At 41.4% G+C, this 18758-nt stretch overlaps 1 protein-coding gene across 5 annotated transcripts in view; it reads right to left on the minus strand.

The window, feature by feature from the left end:
• Positions 1 to 18758, minus strand: part of MYH7B (myosin heavy chain 7B) — a 67387-nt gene that overhangs the window by 31363 nt on the left and 17266 nt on the right. For 3 of the 5 annotated variants that reach the window (XM_061631678.1, XM_061631679.1, XM_061631680.1), the window contains 14 exons: positions 17481 to 17577; positions 16695 to 16718; positions 13870 to 13962; positions 12684 to 12747; positions 12471 to 12569; positions 10269 to 10372; positions 9885 to 10023; positions 8644 to 8762; positions 7722 to 7871; positions 4482 to 4652; positions 3887 to 4066; positions 3664 to 3793; positions 1854 to 1930; positions 528 to 615 (listed from right to left, as the gene is read on the minus strand). In XM_061631678.1, the coding sequence (XP_061487662.1) occupies positions 528 to 615; positions 1854 to 1930; positions 3664 to 3793; positions 3887 to 4066; positions 4482 to 4652; positions 7722 to 7871; positions 8644 to 8762; positions 9885 to 10023; positions 10269 to 10372; positions 12471 to 12569; positions 12684 to 12747; positions 13870 to 13962; positions 16695 to 16718; positions 17481 to 17577 (1535 nt within the window). Of the gene's footprint in view, positions 1 to 527; positions 616 to 1853; positions 1931 to 3663; positions 3794 to 3886; positions 4067 to 4481; positions 4653 to 7721; positions 7872 to 8643; positions 8763 to 9884; positions 10024 to 10268; positions 10373 to 12470; positions 12570 to 12683; positions 12748 to 13869; positions 13963 to 16694; positions 16719 to 17480; positions 17578 to 18758 lie in introns of those variants that run through there. The other 2 variants (XM_061631681.1, XM_061631682.1) reach the window with 2 other exon arrangements.

Genomic DNA, 18758 nt, shown 5'->3' on the forward strand with positions numbered 1-18758 from the left:
GAATAAAATATGAGAAAGGAAAATTGTTACCTTTGCAGCCCAATTCTAAGCCTATTAAGCCATATCTAAGTCTTACTACACATTGGATCCAGACATGCCCTTCCAGGAATGGAAAACTCCTCCCATGTGCAGGAAAGACTCCAGTCCAGCTGAGGCTCCCTCTGGCGGAAGGGGAGATTGATTCCCCCATTCCCCCCCAGCTCCCAGAATCACCTTCCATGCTGTTTCAGAGGGTCTCCTAACCCTTTTCAGTGGCACACTAGGTAGGAGGAATCAGCAAAAATCACCTTCCTCCATTTCTTCCAGCAGAGCACTACATGAGCACAGCTTCCTCACCACCATTCTGGATACAACCCTTCGAATTTGAGCTGTAGTCCCAGTATTTTTTAACCTGTATGAGCCCTGAAGCATTGTTTATAGCAGGGAAATGCCAAATTTCAAAAATGAGCAATAGAGTCTTGTGCACAGACTTTCCCCCAGCCATTCCAATCCTTCACGGACAAAGTGAACTCTTTGCAGCTGTGTACCTGGGGTCTTTGTTTCATTGGGGATGATGCAGCGGACAAAATGAGGCTGGGTAGCACGCAAATTGGTCATCAGTTTGTTCAAGTTTTCCTGTAAGGCAGACATACAGGGTTAAATAACTTCACTGGCTTGCAGTCCTCGTCAGAGGCTCAATTCAAAGTGCTGTCTAACCTTTAAAGTCCTGTATAGTTTGAGGCTCAGATATCAGAAGGGCCTCCTTCTCCCACACAAATCCATCCCATAACTATGATCCGCATTTGAGGCCTGACTTTGGGTGTCCCTGACCCTGCCATCAGCTGGCAGCTTCTCTCAAGGAGATTATTTCCCTACCCTGCTTCCTTATATCCTTTTATCTGGAGATTCCGGGAATTGAATCTGGGACCTCGTGAGTGCATGCCAAGATTGTGGTCTACCACTGAGCAATGGCCAGTCTTCCATGCACAGGTAGGGTTCAGCTCCCCTCTCATGTGCTCTAAAAACTGGACCTCACACACACAGAGACACAGTTCCCACTTTATATACGAATGGGGCAGTCCTGCTTTAAACAAACAGCACTGGCACAGTCACATTTAATCAGATAAGATGCTGCAGCTTCTGTACTCTCCGCATGCCCCATTTACTCCTATAGTATAAGGCCATTCCTAAAACTCTTTAGTTTTTAACTTTGTGGCCTGTGGTAGATCATTCTTTTCTCAATGGCAAAGCATTGGCTCACAGTCAGATGGATGCTGTGCTGCTAACTGGCTCAGTGTGGAATGACTGAGTTATGCCTAGCTAACTTTCTCCAGTCCCAACACAGGAAAGGGCCTGTTACTCCGACCCTTGTCAAATCCACATTTGTTTTCTTCTTCCCAAGGGTTGTCCTTCCCGCAGTCAAGAGTGAGAAGAGAAGTAGCACAGACTTAAAGTGATGTTCATGTAATAAATTATCTAAACATCACTGCAAGTCTTAACTACCTCTCCCTCAGCAATGGAGAAGCAGCCAGGAGCCAGAGAGTGCAGGCATCACAAGGGCAGAAATACACATTGCTCTACCATATAGGGAATCAGATTCCTCCCCATCCTAGTATTCTTCCTATTCAGTTCCTAATATCATGATATTCAACAAGAGCTGGCAAGATGGGAACAATTACAGGTGTGGATTCCTGAGCAACCATGCTCTCAAAAAGGGAGTACACTCTGGGCCATTTGGGAAAGGCCTAATGGTCTTAGTGTCTGCCTCAGGTTCAAGACTTCAGGTTCAGATTCTTGTCTGGAAGAGGTGTCATATGTATATACAGACAGAACCAAGTGGAATTCTGCAACGTCTATCCAATGATTCTATTTACCTTATGTAGCTGGGACACAGTTTGGAACGAAGCTGCCTTCTTACGCTTCTCTTTGACGCCTGTCTTGTGCACATCATCTGTCCAAGGAAATGTCAATTTATTGCCTTAGTCATATTCATTTTGTTCAGGTACTCGCTTTGTTCCCAAGAGCTGAGAGACCAACCCAATAGCTTAATTTACTGTACAGTTAGTAGTCCATCTCCAGGCCTAGAGAATGGTCTGAACAAAAACATCTGAACAGTTCCATCTCTGAAGCCGAACAAATGTTAGCCTGGCCAGTTTCTGAATAGGAGATTGCTTAGAGGAACTGCATAAACATCACTCTCGATTCCCTAGAAGCAGGACAGGATACAAATGAAGAACACCTATAGAAGTGTAGCAATAGGCAAATGTGATAGAAGAACAGTATCTCCAATTATCTGTAATGACAGCCTGTCATTTTTGCAAGAGCCATACTGAATATGTGTCCGAACATCATGATTTCCTATACGTTTCCCCGGACAGTTCTGATGAAGGAAAGAATAGCTTTTTATCTATCCCCAGATTTTCAGGTGATTCTAAATGTTCATTTCAATCTCTAGTTTGAGCACCTGTCCTAGACCCAACATAGGTAGAGTCATTCAGGTTGGAGTCTATAAGTCTATGAAACTATCCTTTAAAAATAAGTAAATATGCAAATAAACATGATTGTGAGAAAATATTCAGACCCACAGAAGCAGCACATGCTATGAAGCCAGAAGGGAGCTCAGTGGGCCTTCTATTGACCAGGACCAATCCCTTTGTGCCTTACAGAGTTCTCTTTTTTGCTCTCAGGCCCTCAGCATCTAGTTACCACCTTCCTGCTCCCTTACAACTCACTCTCTGGCTTGTTCTCAACTATACTATCTTTGCCAAAATAATTCAAATTTTGCAACGAAAGAAAAGAGGAAAGAAAGCAACCAGTCAGCCACCCAAATATTAATGCTATTATAACTAAGAACAGAATTGGCTTTGATTTGCTTTTTGAATTCTTTGCACAGCCAGCTTACACACCAGTCAGACAATACCCATTAACTGAAGTGGACGGGGAACTGTTGCTCTCCAGAAGTTGCTGGACTCCAACTCCTACAGTAGATTTTGAGACTACTACAGTTTGTATGATTTTAACCTTGATAATAACCGTTCCTATCCTTTGAATAGCTCTTATAAGAAAATAAGAACATAAGCTCTCTAGTGCAGTGCATAAATTTAGCCCTCTCAGGCATCTTAATCGGTGAAACTCCACAAAAGAGTTATGTTCATGTTTGTTCCATCATATATCCTAGCCACTCAGAATCAATTCTATCTGCAGTGATATTATTTATTTATTATTTATTTTATTTATAATTTGATTTATATCCCGCCAGGATATATATATCCCATATTTATATCCCAGCAGGAGCTCAGGGCAGCAATATATGATATGAAATGCTGCTATATGGTAGCAGAGAGGTAGCCTATGTGGTGCCCTCCAAAGGTTTTGAACTACAACTCCCATCATCCCTGGCCATTGGCCATGCTGGCTGGGGATGCTAAGAATTATAATTCACAAATAACCACTTTGGCTGTCCCTGTGATAGCATATAAAGTTAAGGTTCATAGGCAGCATCTGTCTGAATACCAGAGAACTGTGAGGGAGAGCTATTCCTTCCTGGAAGCAACTGACTGGACACAGATGGAAACAGGATTTTGAACTGAAGATGGACTCTTACTCTAACCCAGCAGGGCTCTTCGGATGTTCTTATGTATATTCCGTGCCAAGTAAATTAGCACAGATGGGAATGCAACTCACCTGAAGAGCCCACATAGTTCTCATATAAAGAAGCCAGCAGCTTATTTTGTGATTTTTGGAAGATGGCTACCACTGTCTCATTCAAGGGGTCTTTATTCTTGTCTAGCCAGCCAACGATGTTATAGGGCACCTGTCAAAGGGCAAAACAAGAGGTAACAGAGGCAGAGTGTCAAAAAGCAACACTCAAAGCCCAGAATATGGGAGCTGGGAAATCAAGACATACCACTCCTGCATAGTGTACCAACTCAAAGTGGGCCTCGAATTTGCGCTTCTTATCTGGCCGGGGCTTCTGGAAGTTGGGTGATTTCCCAATGTGGTTGTCATACAGTTTGGCCTTGAATGACATATCAGAGGCTTTGGGGAACATACACTCTTCCTCCAGAATGGAGAGGATTCCCATTGGCTGCAAGGAAAGGATACTGATCAACAGACTAGAGGCAAGTGCACTTGGTGTTAATTTTAACACAATGAAAGAGGAGGACAGTCTAAGCAATAACCACTGCCATGTATGGCAAATCGTTGCAAGTTTTTGAATGATATAAACAGGCTTCTAAAATTACCATGTAATGTATAAGAAAACAGCATCATCGTCATCCCATTAGTAAGGTGGCCTATGCTGCTTTAGCTACCGGAAAAAATGAAGAACTTTTTTGAAATGGAAGACTCACCACAAAAGAACATTCTCCTCAAAATCAATACAATTGGTTGGAAGCAAGAGAACACCAGAATGAAGATATAGTCACATCTCTTTCAAAGCCACATAACTTGCGTGCATAAACTTAAGCCATATTGATTGTACCGCAATGTCTCAACATTACCTTTTCAATCAAATCAATACAAGCCTGCAGGTCCAGGCCAAAGTCAATGAAGACCCAATCAATCCCTTCTTTCTTGTATTCTTCTTGTTCCAGGACAAACATGTGATGGTTGAAAAACTGTTGCAGCTTCTCATTGGTGAAGTTGATGCATAACTGTTCAAAGCTGTTATACTGCAGACAGAAAATGAAAGTCTAAGTGCCTTGACACTTAACTCAAGATATACCACTGCCCTTAGAAGAGTATAAAAATATCCCTGTGATTTAATCCATAGCTTTCCAGCTGTTGATCAGATGATTTGGTAACAATATGCCATCAAGCATGTTTCTGTCCTACACAAAAATTCCTGGTTGATAAAACAGACTACATTGAATGGATACGCTGTGATCAACTGAATGGAAATGGCTACATACTATGATAAGGTTGTCCATTTCCCTATGGTAACATGGAGGCCCAAACATGCCAAGGGCAGTAAAAAATAAACAAAGCCTTAATACAGTTCCTCTTATACAGCTTATGGTGTGCTTTTGCTTGTCTAGTGCTCCCAGCTACACAGGCAGGTGCACATCCATATATGTTAAATCGCAGAGCTTGGAAAAGTTACTTTTTTGAACTACAGCTCCCATCAGCCCAATCCAGTGGCCATGCTTGCTGGGGCTGATGGGAGTTGTAGTTCAAAAAAGTAACTTTTCCAAGCTCTGGTAAATGCACCTAGTTCAGACAACATAGTTCTTGAGATAGTACAACCTCAACAAAAAGCAGCCCACAGTTGATTTTTTACTGATGCACTACAGATGTTACCAGAATGATGTGTACCTATCTGTTTGCATGTTCATAATCTGCATTCGTCACCGTGAAGATGAAAACTGCACATGGGAAGTCACCCATAGATAACATAACACAAAATAAAACGAAACCAGAAAGTTTTTGGAATCTGGCAGAATGTTTTTGTTAGTCATCCACAAATCAGTTATGCAGTGGCCACTGGAATGTTTAATAATACTGTAAGCAACCTCAGTTAGGTGGAAAGGTGGGAGAACATTTGAAAAAAGGTGCTGTGTACATTGCTGGCTTAGAAGGCAGCTAGGTCATTCTTTTTCTCATCTCAGATAAAAGCTGGTTTTGGGAAAATGTATCAAAATGCAGTATTTCATAAGAAATGACACGGTATATATAGATTGTGATTAGCGCCACATGTGCACTGCTTCCCAAATCAGCGATGGGAGTGCACTGGATGCAGAGTAAACAGGAATATGTACACAGCCAAAGAATATCCACTGGCCAATTGAGATGTAATTACAAACTTGAAATGGGTTTATAGTTGTTTTCTGCCTCAGAGGAACCCTGGGGACTGTAGTTCTCTAAGGAGGTCTATTGATCTAAAAGAGAATTCTCAGCAACCTCACCAAACTTCAGTCCTGGTATTCTTCATGGGAAGCCATAATAGCTATATTAGGATAAAGCTGATACACATTTTCCAAAAGTGGGTAGAACAAGAGGATATCACCTAGTTTTGACTTTCAGCCATTCATAATAGTTTAACATTAGCTTGCAAGCCAATGGGTAGGACCATTGCTGTACTTTCTCTATTGAAAATTAATAAATGACAATTACTACTACTATTACTACATGCAACAATATGGTGATATCATAATGTGAAATGTTCATGTGAATTAGGGATGGAAGGATCAGTCAATTTCAGTTCTCTCATTTTCTTATTTTTCCACTCATAAATTCAGTTCTCCATATTTCTGCAGCAATATGCATTTTTTTAAAAAAGCATGAAAATTCTACAGCATTTTAGTGTGAATTTCTCCTAAAACACACATTTTTGCAGGCAGTTTTGACTAACGTACACATTTTTTGCAAGCAATCACTTCTAATATAATGCATTTCTGTTATTTTCACTAATATTAGGCCAAGTTCATGGTTCTGATTTTGGTGTACAAAGCCCAATGCAGTTTGGGAACAGGATACCAGAAAGATCACACAGTAGGACCCCGCTTATATGGCGGGTTAGGGACCAGGCCCCCGCCGTAAAGCAGAAATTGCCGTAAAGTGGAACCCATAGACTATAATGGGGCTGTTGCGTGACAATGACGCGGAAACATCTCAAAACGTCGCAAAAGAGCAAAATTCGGCTTTAAAATGGAAAATGAAAGCCGCCGCATTAGCGGAACGCTGGGAAGCGAAGCGCCGGGAAGCGGGGCCCTACAGTATTACTCCTTATATACCCACTCAGTCACTGTACTCTGCAAGTGACGGCCTCCTGCAGATACCATCTTATTAGGAGGTTCGTTCCGCACAACATAGGAAGCAGACCTTTAGTGTGGCAGCACCTACCCTGTGGAATTCTCTTCCCTTAAATATTAGTTAGGCACCATCTCTGTTATCTTTTCGGTGCCTACTGAAGACCTCCCTCTTTCAACAAGCCTTTTAAATAGAGACTTTATCCCAGTGTGTGCCTGTATTGGAATTGCTTTTTAAGATGTTTTTAAAGCTTTTTTTAAAAAAAGATGTTTCTAAAGATGTTTTGTTTTAATATGTTTTAAAGTCTTTTGTTTTTAAGATGTTTTTAGTGTTTTTGGATGCCACCCTAGGCTCTTTCTGGGAGGAAGAGTGAGCTATAAATAAATAAAATAAACAATAAAATAAATAATATATTCATTTTTATCCTCACTCTCTACTAATACTTGCATTTTTGTAAACATAGGTTGGAGAACTGCATTGCAAAATTCAGATAATTGCAGATTTCAAAGGATGGCTGTGTTTTAGTTTTCATATTGTTTCAGAAAGTGCAAATCTGATAGATTTGGCTTTAAATGCAAGCTGAATCAAATTTCTTCCCCATCCCTAATGTGAATCAACCAAAGCCTTTTCAACCTGCCCTGTAGCTCAGTTTGAGTTTTGAATTTTTGCCATGTCTCTTTCAACATGCCAGGCAGATTATTGCAGGCAATGGGCAATATCTATCCTTAGTCGTACACAGAGCAGACCCACTGAAATCAATAGACTTAAATTACTTACTCCATTTATTTCAGTGAGTCTACTTTCTGTATCACCCAAACTGAATAACACAAGAGTTCTCAGTACTCTAGAGTGCCACAGACTTCACGGGAAAAAGAAACCGAGTTAGCAGAGGTTTGGTCTGTATATTTCATTCTTAACAATACTCCCCCACATTACACAGGGCAAAATGTTCTCATACTTAGATGATTTTGTGGGCCAGTTTTGAAACTCACCTCAAAAATCTCAAATCCAGCAATGTCGAGAACTCCGATGAAGAACTGCCTGGCTAGTTTAGTGTCCAAGGTTTTGTTGATACGAAGAACCAGCCACTTGAACATGCGATCATAGGTGGCTTTGGCCAAGGCTCCCACTGCATACACAACCTACAAACAGTAATGTAACAACAGTTTGTCAGAATTAATATTTGCTTCTTTCTGATTATGTTGCATGGATAAGGGAGGGAGGCTATTTCTAAAAGGGAATCAATATGAGCTAGGGAATCCTCAGAGCTTGGAAAAGTTACTTTTTAAAACTACAACTCCCATCAGTCCCAGCCAGCATGGCCACTGGATTGGGGTGATGGGAGTTGTAGTTCAAAAAAATAACTTTTCCAAGCTCTGATCCTAGTTTCAACTGAAACCTTCATACAACGTGATGAAATAGCTTCTGGATAACTAAGACCACTATCCTATGCACACTCACACGGGAACAAGTCTCTCTGAACACAGTAGGGCTTAATTCTGAGTAAATGTGCTAACAATTGGGCAGCGTGTATCACCAATGTTATTTGACCATTTAAACACATGCACTTTAAGCGACAAGCACTAAACTTGTCTGGAATGAATTAGCATTATTAGCATTATAGGAAGATAATTAATGAAGAAGCTGGATGGAGCGGTAATGGTACACGCTGCATGGCAAAACAGACTCTATTTTTCATACAATATAGGAAACTTTACAGTAGACAATTTGTCCCTAATAAATAATTGATTGGTATATTTCCCACATGTAACATGTTGTAGTAAACAGATTAGTACGTCAGCAGTGAAAGGTCATTCAAATTCACAAGTTTTCTCACAGATCCATTGCTAAGAGATTCTGTGGAAAGACTGGGAGTGGGGCATAAGGCCAAGGCATCCAGTCCCAGACGCTTACCTGCTCTACATTCTGACCTTTGGTCACATATTCATTTCCAACTTTCACCCTAGGATGGAGCAGCCCCTTGATCAGATCACCTGAGCTGATTCCCATGAGGTAAGAGGCTTTGTCAGCACCTGCAGTGCAACAATGAATCACAAATAAGCAAGTGGTATTGATGAGAAAGAAATATGGGTTTCTGGGAGGGCCTACTTGTAGTTCAGACCATTTTAAGACAATATCAGCCCTTCAAACCAACACAGTATACATTTAGGCTCCAGCAGGTAGCAATAACAAGATCACAGGGTACTATAAATCCTAACGCCTGTGCACACTGGCCCCTGAAACTGATGCCACACTACATTTGTATGGTCTATTCCAGATTGTCACTGCTTTGCAGGTGGGATTCAATCACATGGCAACAAATACACTTCCTCCCAAAAATGATTTTTTGCAGTAAGGAAAGTGACAGGAAAATGCACTGGAAAGTATGGTATAACAATTGCTTGACATGACATAGTATAGCCTCCTCACAAACAAATCATAACTATTGCTCAATAAACAATGCCCGCTGTAGAACCTCCCTACAAACTTTGTGCAAACAAATCAGGACGAATGCTCAATAAACAGGTTGTCTGGAAGTGACAATAATTATTTCAGCAGGGCTGGTTCCCAGGTTGAGGGAGCTGTCAGCAAGGTGCCAACCAGTGGGCACCCATACAATGGTGTCCCTCCAGTTCAGGAGGGTCCTGGGGAAGATTACCTTGCTAGCTTCAGGTGGCAGCCATTCCCTCACCCACTTATGCTCCAAAGGCTGAGATGAAATTCAGAGAATTGTGTGGAAATGGCAGCCACCATGTTTTTGTGATGACATCCATTCCCCTATCTCTGACAATGTCCCAGAAGTCAACTCAACTTTGAAGCATTGAGGGGCTGGGGAAGTGGCAGTCACCTCCACTAAAACATGACAGCTGTCAGGTTATTACGCTGGAGGCGATTTCTTCTCCCCCAGAAACTAAGTTGTCAAAAACCTAAATAGTGGCTGTTTGGGAGACAGTAAGAGCATTAAAAAAACAGGACCCAGGGTAGGCATCAGAGGTGGGCCCTGGAGAGGCCCTGGAGCCCTAGCAGCTGCCCAAAGTTGTCAGGTGCTAACACTGGCCCTGCTTCAAAGTACCACCAGGTTTTGTTGGTTGTAACAGACTAATATGCCTGTCTCCCTGGGATTTGTAGTCAGCAATGTAGGCAAGCCCCCTTACTTTCAGTGCCTTCAGCCTCCGCCTGTTCCTCCCGTTGTTTCTGCTTGAATTTCATGTTGCCAAAGTGCATGATGGCTCCTACTATTTTATAGCAGCCATATTTCTCCTCAGGGCTGAAGCCCAGGATGTCCATAGCATGCTGCAGAAGGAATCAGACAAGGTATGGTCATAATAACAACACAATTCTATTAACAAACAGAAAGGGATGAAACCAGGCTGACTTCAACCAAGGTTAAGCACTTTTTGGGCCCATTGATTTAATGGGAAAGTGCATACTTCTTTAAAAAATTGAAAATTAATGGGACTTAGAACTGGACCGTGGACCACACTTCACAAAGAGACTTTGACACCCCCTGCTTAATTTGATAGTGGATGAATACATACATCTGTAGCCATGAGTTCTTCTCTATCATCCAGGTTGTCAACAGTTGTTACACCCTGTGAGCAGAAATGGTAGTCATAGGGGTTGGATGACAGCAGAAGCATATCTGGGAAAGAACAGACAGAAGCAGCACTGTTTTGTTTTGTGGTATATTGGGAAGATACACCCAGTTTGAACTATGAATCAAGTGATGAAATCATATGATAATGTGATCCACCCAGAAACAGACTTCTGTGTAGCTACTAGCAAGATGCTAACTGTTGCCTTGACATCAGGATCAGCTTAGAGGTCACAGCCTGGAAAGCTGCGTAGCCTCTATTATGTGGCTACCAGAAAGGCATGTGCACTGTATAGTTGCATCTCTTGCAAGCTATCTTAGGAACACCCTTGGGCTGCTGACTGATTTAGAAGTGGCCAGCCTTGGCCTTGTGAGCACCAGATAAGATTACTGCTCAGTAGAGCTCTCCAGACCTGCCTAATAAGGCATTGTTTGTCACCGAGTAGCAAGAGCAGCAGGCAGTAACCCAGATTCCTTACTGCCATAGGACACTACGCTAAACATCTCTGTCTGGGCGGAAAAGGGTTTCCCCTAAATTTCTTCTTTCATAGCATCCTGTTCCATGCTGGAAAGATGCCTTGAGTGCAGATCATAGCATGGCTGGGTGGGACCATTCTTGGACAAGGTTGCCTTCCTGTCTCATGGAGGTCCCACAGACATATGCCAATGGTGCTCCTCTTTGTAAGAGGTTTGTAGGAGCAAACAATCAGAGAGAAAGATTGAAAGAGGGCAGGTGCAAACCCTGCAATCCAGTTCTGCTCAAGCACAGTTACTCGCTCCATCAAAATGTGGGTATAGAGATGCACACCAAAATGTGCATCTGCTTCAAAATAATGCAGTGCAGATGAACAGCATTTGCATAAATAACATCTGTTTTCAAATATGCATCTGGTCCAGAGAGTATGGGATTCTGATTGCACACACCTATCTCCTTATCAAGCAAAAGATTATAAATAAATTAAGTCAAACATCCCACTGATATCCAGTGTAATGAATTTCTGGTATGCTCAGAATTGTAGAGAAGAGGTGCTTAGGACTGAAACAGAATTTTCCATAAACTCATATTGAAAATTTGAATTGTACTTTCCATATTGCAGATATGCTTGATTTTTACTTTTGAAATTAAAATTTGATTTTAATTAACTTAAAATCTTAAATCTTAACTAGTGTAATTGCCAATTCAACGGTGATAGCAATTTGCTGCCCCACTTTTCAGACAATCAGCAGAGGAGCGAGGGTGAAGTAAGGGGATTCCTTCCCATCACAGCACTGGGCTGCTGGACTCGAATAAGACAAAACTCTCCTCCCAGCCCAGTGCTGTGACCGGGGGGGGGGGAGCTTTTTCTCCCTCTGGAATGGCACCATTGCAAAAAGGTGTTAGAGCTCACCCTCCTTCCTGCTTTCAGAGCTCTAAAGAGTGTCTTGCAAGTCAGGTCAAGGCAGAGGCACCTGATTTTTGGTGGGCTGGCATGTCTACCACAGCAGGAACACCGAACACCACAGTGAGTGATGCCTCAGCAGAACCGTTTTAAAAGAAATATTTTACTGCCAAATTATTTGTGTCTGGAAGAGGGTACAAACCCCTTTTTCAGGGCTGGATCTGGTTTCTCCATTTCTCATTTTTACAATCTTAAATACAGTTCTTTTACATTTCTACATCAGTTCGGGGGGGGGGTTAAAGGTCCTCATGAAAATTTATTAGCATTTTAGTGCAAATGTCTCCTAATATACACATTTTGTATGCAATTTCCCCTAATATAATGCACTTTGTATATGTTTACCTTAATATATGCATTTTAATGCACACTTTATCCTAGTGCATGCATTACTTGACTGGAGATCTGCATAGAAGTTTGGAAATGTGTGAATTTCGAAGGATGGCTGTGTTTTGGGTCACTTATTGTAATGGAAAGTGCACATTTGGTAGATTTGCCTTTAAATGTGCATTGAATCAAAATTCTCCGTCATCCCTACTCAGCAGCCATGAGCACAGCTCTTTTCAGAACATAAGAACAGCCGGCTGGATCAGGCCAGTGGCCCATCTAGTTCAGCATCCCGTCCTCATGGTAGCCAAGCAAATGCCTATGCATTGTGCTTTCCACACTGATTGTCAAATTCCTTTGCACATTATTTTACTGCCTCTTACCTTGGAGTTCTGCCTTCTTTCCAGAAAGGATTTGATAGTAGATGTGGTAGCTCCTCTCTCCTGGCTGCTGGAAAATCACTCTTGATTTTTCCAACAAATCTAGAGCAAGCAAGCATGAAATCAGACTGTGGGGCTACTAGTTTAATAGTTTGTCAAACAGTACTCAAATGAAAAGCAACATGGGACGTCATATAACATCAGCCATGGACTCACAGATATCAATGTCAGCAGAAGCCAGCTTCCCTGAAGGACCAAAATGGATGCGGATGAACTTACCCTATTATGGTAGAAAGAAAAGTGGCTCATACACAAGGCAAATGAATAGAAGGACTTACTATGCCTTGTTAGCCTGCCATATACCAGATATATACCAGATAAGATTATTTGCCTATCTAGGCAAGTATTGTCTACTCTGACTGGCAACAGCTCTCTACAGTCTCAGCCAAAGAAAGGTATTTCCCATCACCTCTGGTCCCTTTAACTGGAAATGCTAGAGATTGCACGTGGACCCTTCAGCATGCAAGACGGATTCCACCACTGAGATATGATCCCTTCCCCTTAAGCCTCTTTAGGACCACTTTGTGTTTTTTTCTTACTTGAATTTGAATAGCCCTGCCAGAAAAAGGCTTTATGATGTGCACCTGACACAGCACAGTCACAGGAAGATGGAGTCACTGGATGTGTCAGCTCCCAAATCCATAGGAGAGACCCAAATGGACATGGTGTTAATTGTGTGAAGACATTCATGTGCACTTTTACCATGTAAATGGAAGCTGTAGGGGAGCCTGGGGAGCTTCAGGACCGTGGGAAAGGAGAGCTCTCTCTCTCTCTCTCTCTCTCTCTCTCTCTCTCTCTCTCTCTCTCTCTCTCTCTCTCACACACACACACACACACACACACACACACACACACACACACACATTCTCCCAGCAAAAGACATTCTTTCTGGAGTTGCTATCCAAGGGAAGCTTCCATTGGCACCAGTGCAGTCTTCCCTTGAATGTAAATAACAACTTTCTGATGGGATGGTGGCAGGGATGGAAAGAGTTAAATGTTTCATCACCACCCACTTTCACCCAGTGCCAAGACTCCTCAGGATTTCCCATAGCTGCTATTTCCATTTCATAAATACGCACATTAATGTATTCACATAAATAATATTATATCTAACTTGGCTATAATCCCACTTTCTGAGAGGTTGTTTTTTCTCTCCCAAAGATCAAAATATCACTATAATCTGGTATTCTAACTAATAAAAGAACTGATAGAGATGGAAATAGTTTGCTTCATATGCAAGTCAGTTTTATCATTAACACTTCCATAGGCTCATCAACACACACCTATGTAGAGTACCTGTATAAACACCCTACATTGGCACTTTTGTTTAAAAAATACTTACAAACCGTGAGGAATTGTCATTTCTCAGGGTTTTGGCATTGCCAAAGGCTTCCATTGCAGGGTTAGCCTCAATGATTTGATCTTCAAGGGTACCCTAGGAGATGTAATCACAGAATAGTTCAGAATAGTATCCAGTGCTACAATGTAGATTTATCCTGGATTCTGCTGATAACAAGTTGAGGAACACGGTGCAGGGGATGTTGTTGCTTTCTTAAACCCTGATCATTATCAGCATTTGTCAAAATATCATACCACTTCACCTCCAGCACGGACCAAATCAGATAACAACCAACCTATACATACTTCATGTTGAATAATAGATAGAGGTAGTCTTGACTAGACCACTTCAGACTGCAGGGAAGGGAAGGTCATAGTTTTGAGTGCTCCTCCACATATAAAACTCTCTCCATGTAGTAAACTAGCACCTCAGGAAGTGAGCTTTGCTAAACCCTGATGTGCAAGTTTACTAGATGAAATGAACTGATATAAAAGGACATTAAAAATATATAGTGGTACTATACAGTGTCACCACCTCATTCGTCATACTGTGCATAATATCCCTGCTGAGAATAAACTGAAACATGAAACACAAGATTTTGCCCAGAGTGACCAATATGTATAGATTTTCATTATATCTGAGCCCTTTTGTTTTGTTTTCTAATTTTATTTTTTTCAGCCCTTTTAAAAAAAGAAAATCAACTTGAAACATCAAAGTAATCACTGAAGCTGGATGTGATTTTGCTAAAGATCACTCTGAGCTGTTTCATTTGTAATTTGTAATTTCAGGCATTTGTAATTTGTCTGTGTGAAGTGGCTGCATTTACAAAGCCGAGCGGAGGAAATATAAGACATGGCATGACAATGAGTGCAGGCAGCAATTGGTGTGAGTGAGGGCAATTGAAAAAGGGGCTGCTACATTTATGTTAATCACTTGCACTCTAGATGAGGTGACTGATTTGCATGAATATACCCATACTTGAGCCAGATACATTCTGGAATCTGGGATACTGTGAATGGCAGATGTTTAAGGTCTACACATAAGCAAAGCAGTGAGAAGGAACAATGATGATGCATAGAGATCATACATTTAAAGCTCGCCCCCTCAAAAGATCCTGGGAACTGTCGGTTGTTAATGGTGCTAGGAATTGCAGCTCTGTGAGACGTAAACTAAAGTTCCCAGGAGTCTTGGGAGAGGGCTGTGTGCTTTAAATGTATGGTGTGTATGCAATCTCTTATTGGAGAATGGAGAGAGAGCACACCAAGGGAGCATCAGTGTGCTTCCAGAGGGGTGTTTATTCTGGGATTGGCACTCCTCATGCATGCAAGTTTTTTGCAGCATTCATAAGACATAATTGTTATCAAAATGCCAGACCACAACCCATTCACACACACACCTCAGCAATTGAATCTGGTTTTACCTTTCCAGGGTAAAACAGTATCCGGATTTACAGTACAGTATTAGGCTCCCATCTGCAAGCAGCCTCAGGCTACTTATGAAGGTATGTCAGAAATGAACAAATGGGCACAGGAGATACACACAACCACAAACATGGGGAGCAAATTTAGTTTTGGGTGGTTAATCTCAGTCATTGACACAACAGTGATAGAAGGGTTTTTTTCTTTCTAATTCTGCCTGTGGTTTCAAGTTTTTTGGCCTGGAATGTACATGGAGCATCACTGAAAAGCAGGTTCTGAAAAATGATTTACATTTTATATTTTACATCCTCCGTCCCACCCACACCACTCCCTTAAAATTAAAGAAATGTCTTCTTTTTCATGCTTATACAACTGAAATATTGAGGGAAACTTAGAAAGGATTAATGGTGCAATCTTTTACCCACTTTCCTAGGAATAAGTCCAAATGAATTCAGTGGGATTTACTTCTGAGTAGACATGATAAGATTTCATTATAAGAGAAGAGTAAGGCACTAGACTAAAGTGAACAACCTTTAAATATCTAGACAGCTATTTAAATTTACACAGATATTAATCTTTAGCAGATTAAAAGCAAAAAAATGCTAAGTTGTTGCTTTTCTACCGATTTTTAGAAACACCCTGGGTTGTATCCAACACAGTGCAAGTGGAATTCTACCCCGCACAATGGGGCATCCATTTCCTCTCCTCCCCCTATGCACAATTTGCTCTGGAGGGTACCCCAACCCTCCATGGGGGGTGGGTGGCTGGAGGACAAAGGAGAGGAATAGGACCTTCTGTTGTGCACACAGAAGTCTGTTGTGTGAGCAGAGTTGTAGCGTGGGATATACAGCCCTCTATTATTTTCCTTTATTCAGATTATTTACATGTTACAAAGGCCTCCGTTATATAAGATACATTTCTAGACTCTAGAATGAAATCACAAGAGCTGATTTACACAACCATTGTGCTTTTGGTGGTCAGCTGAAATTGCAATGAGTATCAGCTCCCCGCCTTGTGCCAACTGGTCACACGCAGCCACTGCCATGCATAAGATTAACCTTTTTTCATGCAAATAGCCCAAGGTGTAGGTCAGTGTTGGTCCTCAACAAGATTAATAATTTGCACAGCAGTTTCCATACATGGCCAGCTGGCCACATGCAAGGAGCTGACATACTGGAAATAGCTGTCAGAACTCTGATGATCATGTTACCTGCTCCTCATGTACCCTTTTTTATTGTTTTAAATGTTTTTATGTTGCTGCACCCTGCCCTGATGTTTTGTGAGAGGGTGATATATAAATTATTTTGTCAATGTAAATAAATAAATAAATAAATTTTATTGGCACTAACAAGGCATTACTTCAGATCTCTGCCTTCAACTAGAAATCATTTCTTTCTTTTAAACACTTACCCCAGTTTTAGTGGCAGGAGCTTGCTAGAAAAAAGATAAGAAAACAGATTTAAAATTCCAGATGTATAAAATCAGCTCCATAGGAAGTTCCATTCAAAGAGAAGGACATTTCAGATTTGTGCACAAGAATGTAAAAAATAAATAACTGCTTCGGCTTTTTACAAAAAGATTAACAATTTTTTAAAAAATACACTAAAAATATGTTAAATATATTAGATCAAGATCAAGAACAGCATCAAGAAGCAAGAGGGTTAAAATCCAAACCCAGGGAAGGAAAACAAAGTTGGTGAATTTCTTTTTGCGTAATCAAAGTACAAAAATTATCAAGAAGAAATAATCAACAGCAAGGGTATTTTAAAAAAAGAAAAGGGAAAAAGTGAAAGAAGAAGAAGAAAGAGAGCCAGAAAACATACAAGATGAAAAAGAAGCAATATAGAAAACGGAGGGAGGGGATCACAAAAAGCAAGGCTTAAAAGAAAGAGTTACAAGACTGTTTGGGGAATTTCCTCTGTTTTTTGTTTGTTTTGAAAAGAAAAATTGTGGAAGGGAGGAAAAAGCCGGTGTCTTAAAAAATCCTTAAAGTAGCCACGGCTTGGGATTTCAGCACCCACTTTATGAAACTCTTTCCCCCAAAACAATTTTTCAAGCCTTGCTTGTTTCAATGTAAAAGAAAAGGCCATGTCCAACACCACGCACGCTGCCAAACACAAAAGAAGTCCAAAACAAAACAAAAATGAAAAGAAAGCAGCCACAAAAAAAAAACAGTTTTTCAAATGAAGGCCTTACTCCTTTCTTGCCCGGAGAGTCACCCAGGGCTGCGACAATGGCAAAGTACTGAATAACTCGCTTGGTGTTTACAGTCTTACCAGCACCAGATTCTCCGCTTAGAGTAACAGAAATACACAGATCAAGAACATGAAGCAGCTACTGTCAAAGATTATTACACAGGCACACAGAAACAGCCAGTTATCATCCCACCCACCCAGAAATTTACAACAGAGTTGGGGGCATGCAAGAGGAAGACTGCTGTTATATTTGACATCCCTTCACAGTGCTGGGTACTGCAGCATTGGTCTTTTTTGGGGTATGGTGGCACCTGGCATCCAGGGGGCATTTACATGAGATGTTTCCAGGGTAGATGTTCCCCAGAAGAGCAAGGAAGATGAGACATGGAGAAAGCCTGTCCTGACATTGCTCCTGAAATGGTGTGAGAACATGATGTCCATGCTGGTTTTACATTTCTCCCTGTCTGCTGTGGCAATGGGCAGGGGACTGTGTAGGCTGCAATACTTCTACCAGATTGGCATGCAGAGGTTTGCTGGGCTAAAAGACTGCCTTTGAGGAGGCAATAAACATGGAGATCAGGGATAAGGAATGTCATTGGACTACAGCTGCCATCGTCCCTGACCACTGGTCATGCCTGCCATGGGTGATAGAAATTTGACTCAGGCAACATTTGTAGAGCTGTAGGTTCCCCATACCCTGATGTACATGTATCTACATTTTGCACCTAGACTGCAACCTGATAGTGTACATATGTGAAGAGCTTTTACAAGGTGCACTTGGAACTGAAAGAGGAAACAAGGCAGCTGAACTTCTACAATTTTTTTTTCTAATGGGCCTGTTTACCATGGGCAGGAATAAATGGAGCTTGACCATCACCCTCTCTTCCACCAGTTAAATGTTTGCAAAGTAATTTGGTTCCTTTTCTTCTTATATGGAGCACAGACACTCTGGGATTCCTTGTCTAACAGTTCTACATAGGTATTCAGAAAACAGCCCCGCACTTTTCTCTCAAGCAGAAAATGTTTTTAACCACTCTTGGGGATTATTATGAAGGTACTTGAAAGGGGGAGTGATAGTACTTTGCTTCTTTCCAATACAAATCTCAAGAAAATTTAGTTCATCCACAGAACAGAAGCAAGTCCTCAAAATATCCCTGGCTCAAGTCCAGGAGGCTGGCTCCAGGGTCTAGGGTTCTTTATCACAACGGCAGGCCAGTATCATCCTCCCTCCTACTTCTTCTCTACAAAGCCCTCTGGCAGTGGCCTGGCATTGATTTCA

Source organism: Rhineura floridana, chromosome 6, assembly GCF_030035675.1.
Source record: "Rhineura floridana isolate rRhiFlo1 chromosome 6, rRhiFlo1.hap2, whole genome shotgun sequence".
Lineage (NCBI taxonomy): Eukaryota > Metazoa > Chordata > Lepidosauria > Squamata > Rhineuridae > Rhineura > Rhineura floridana.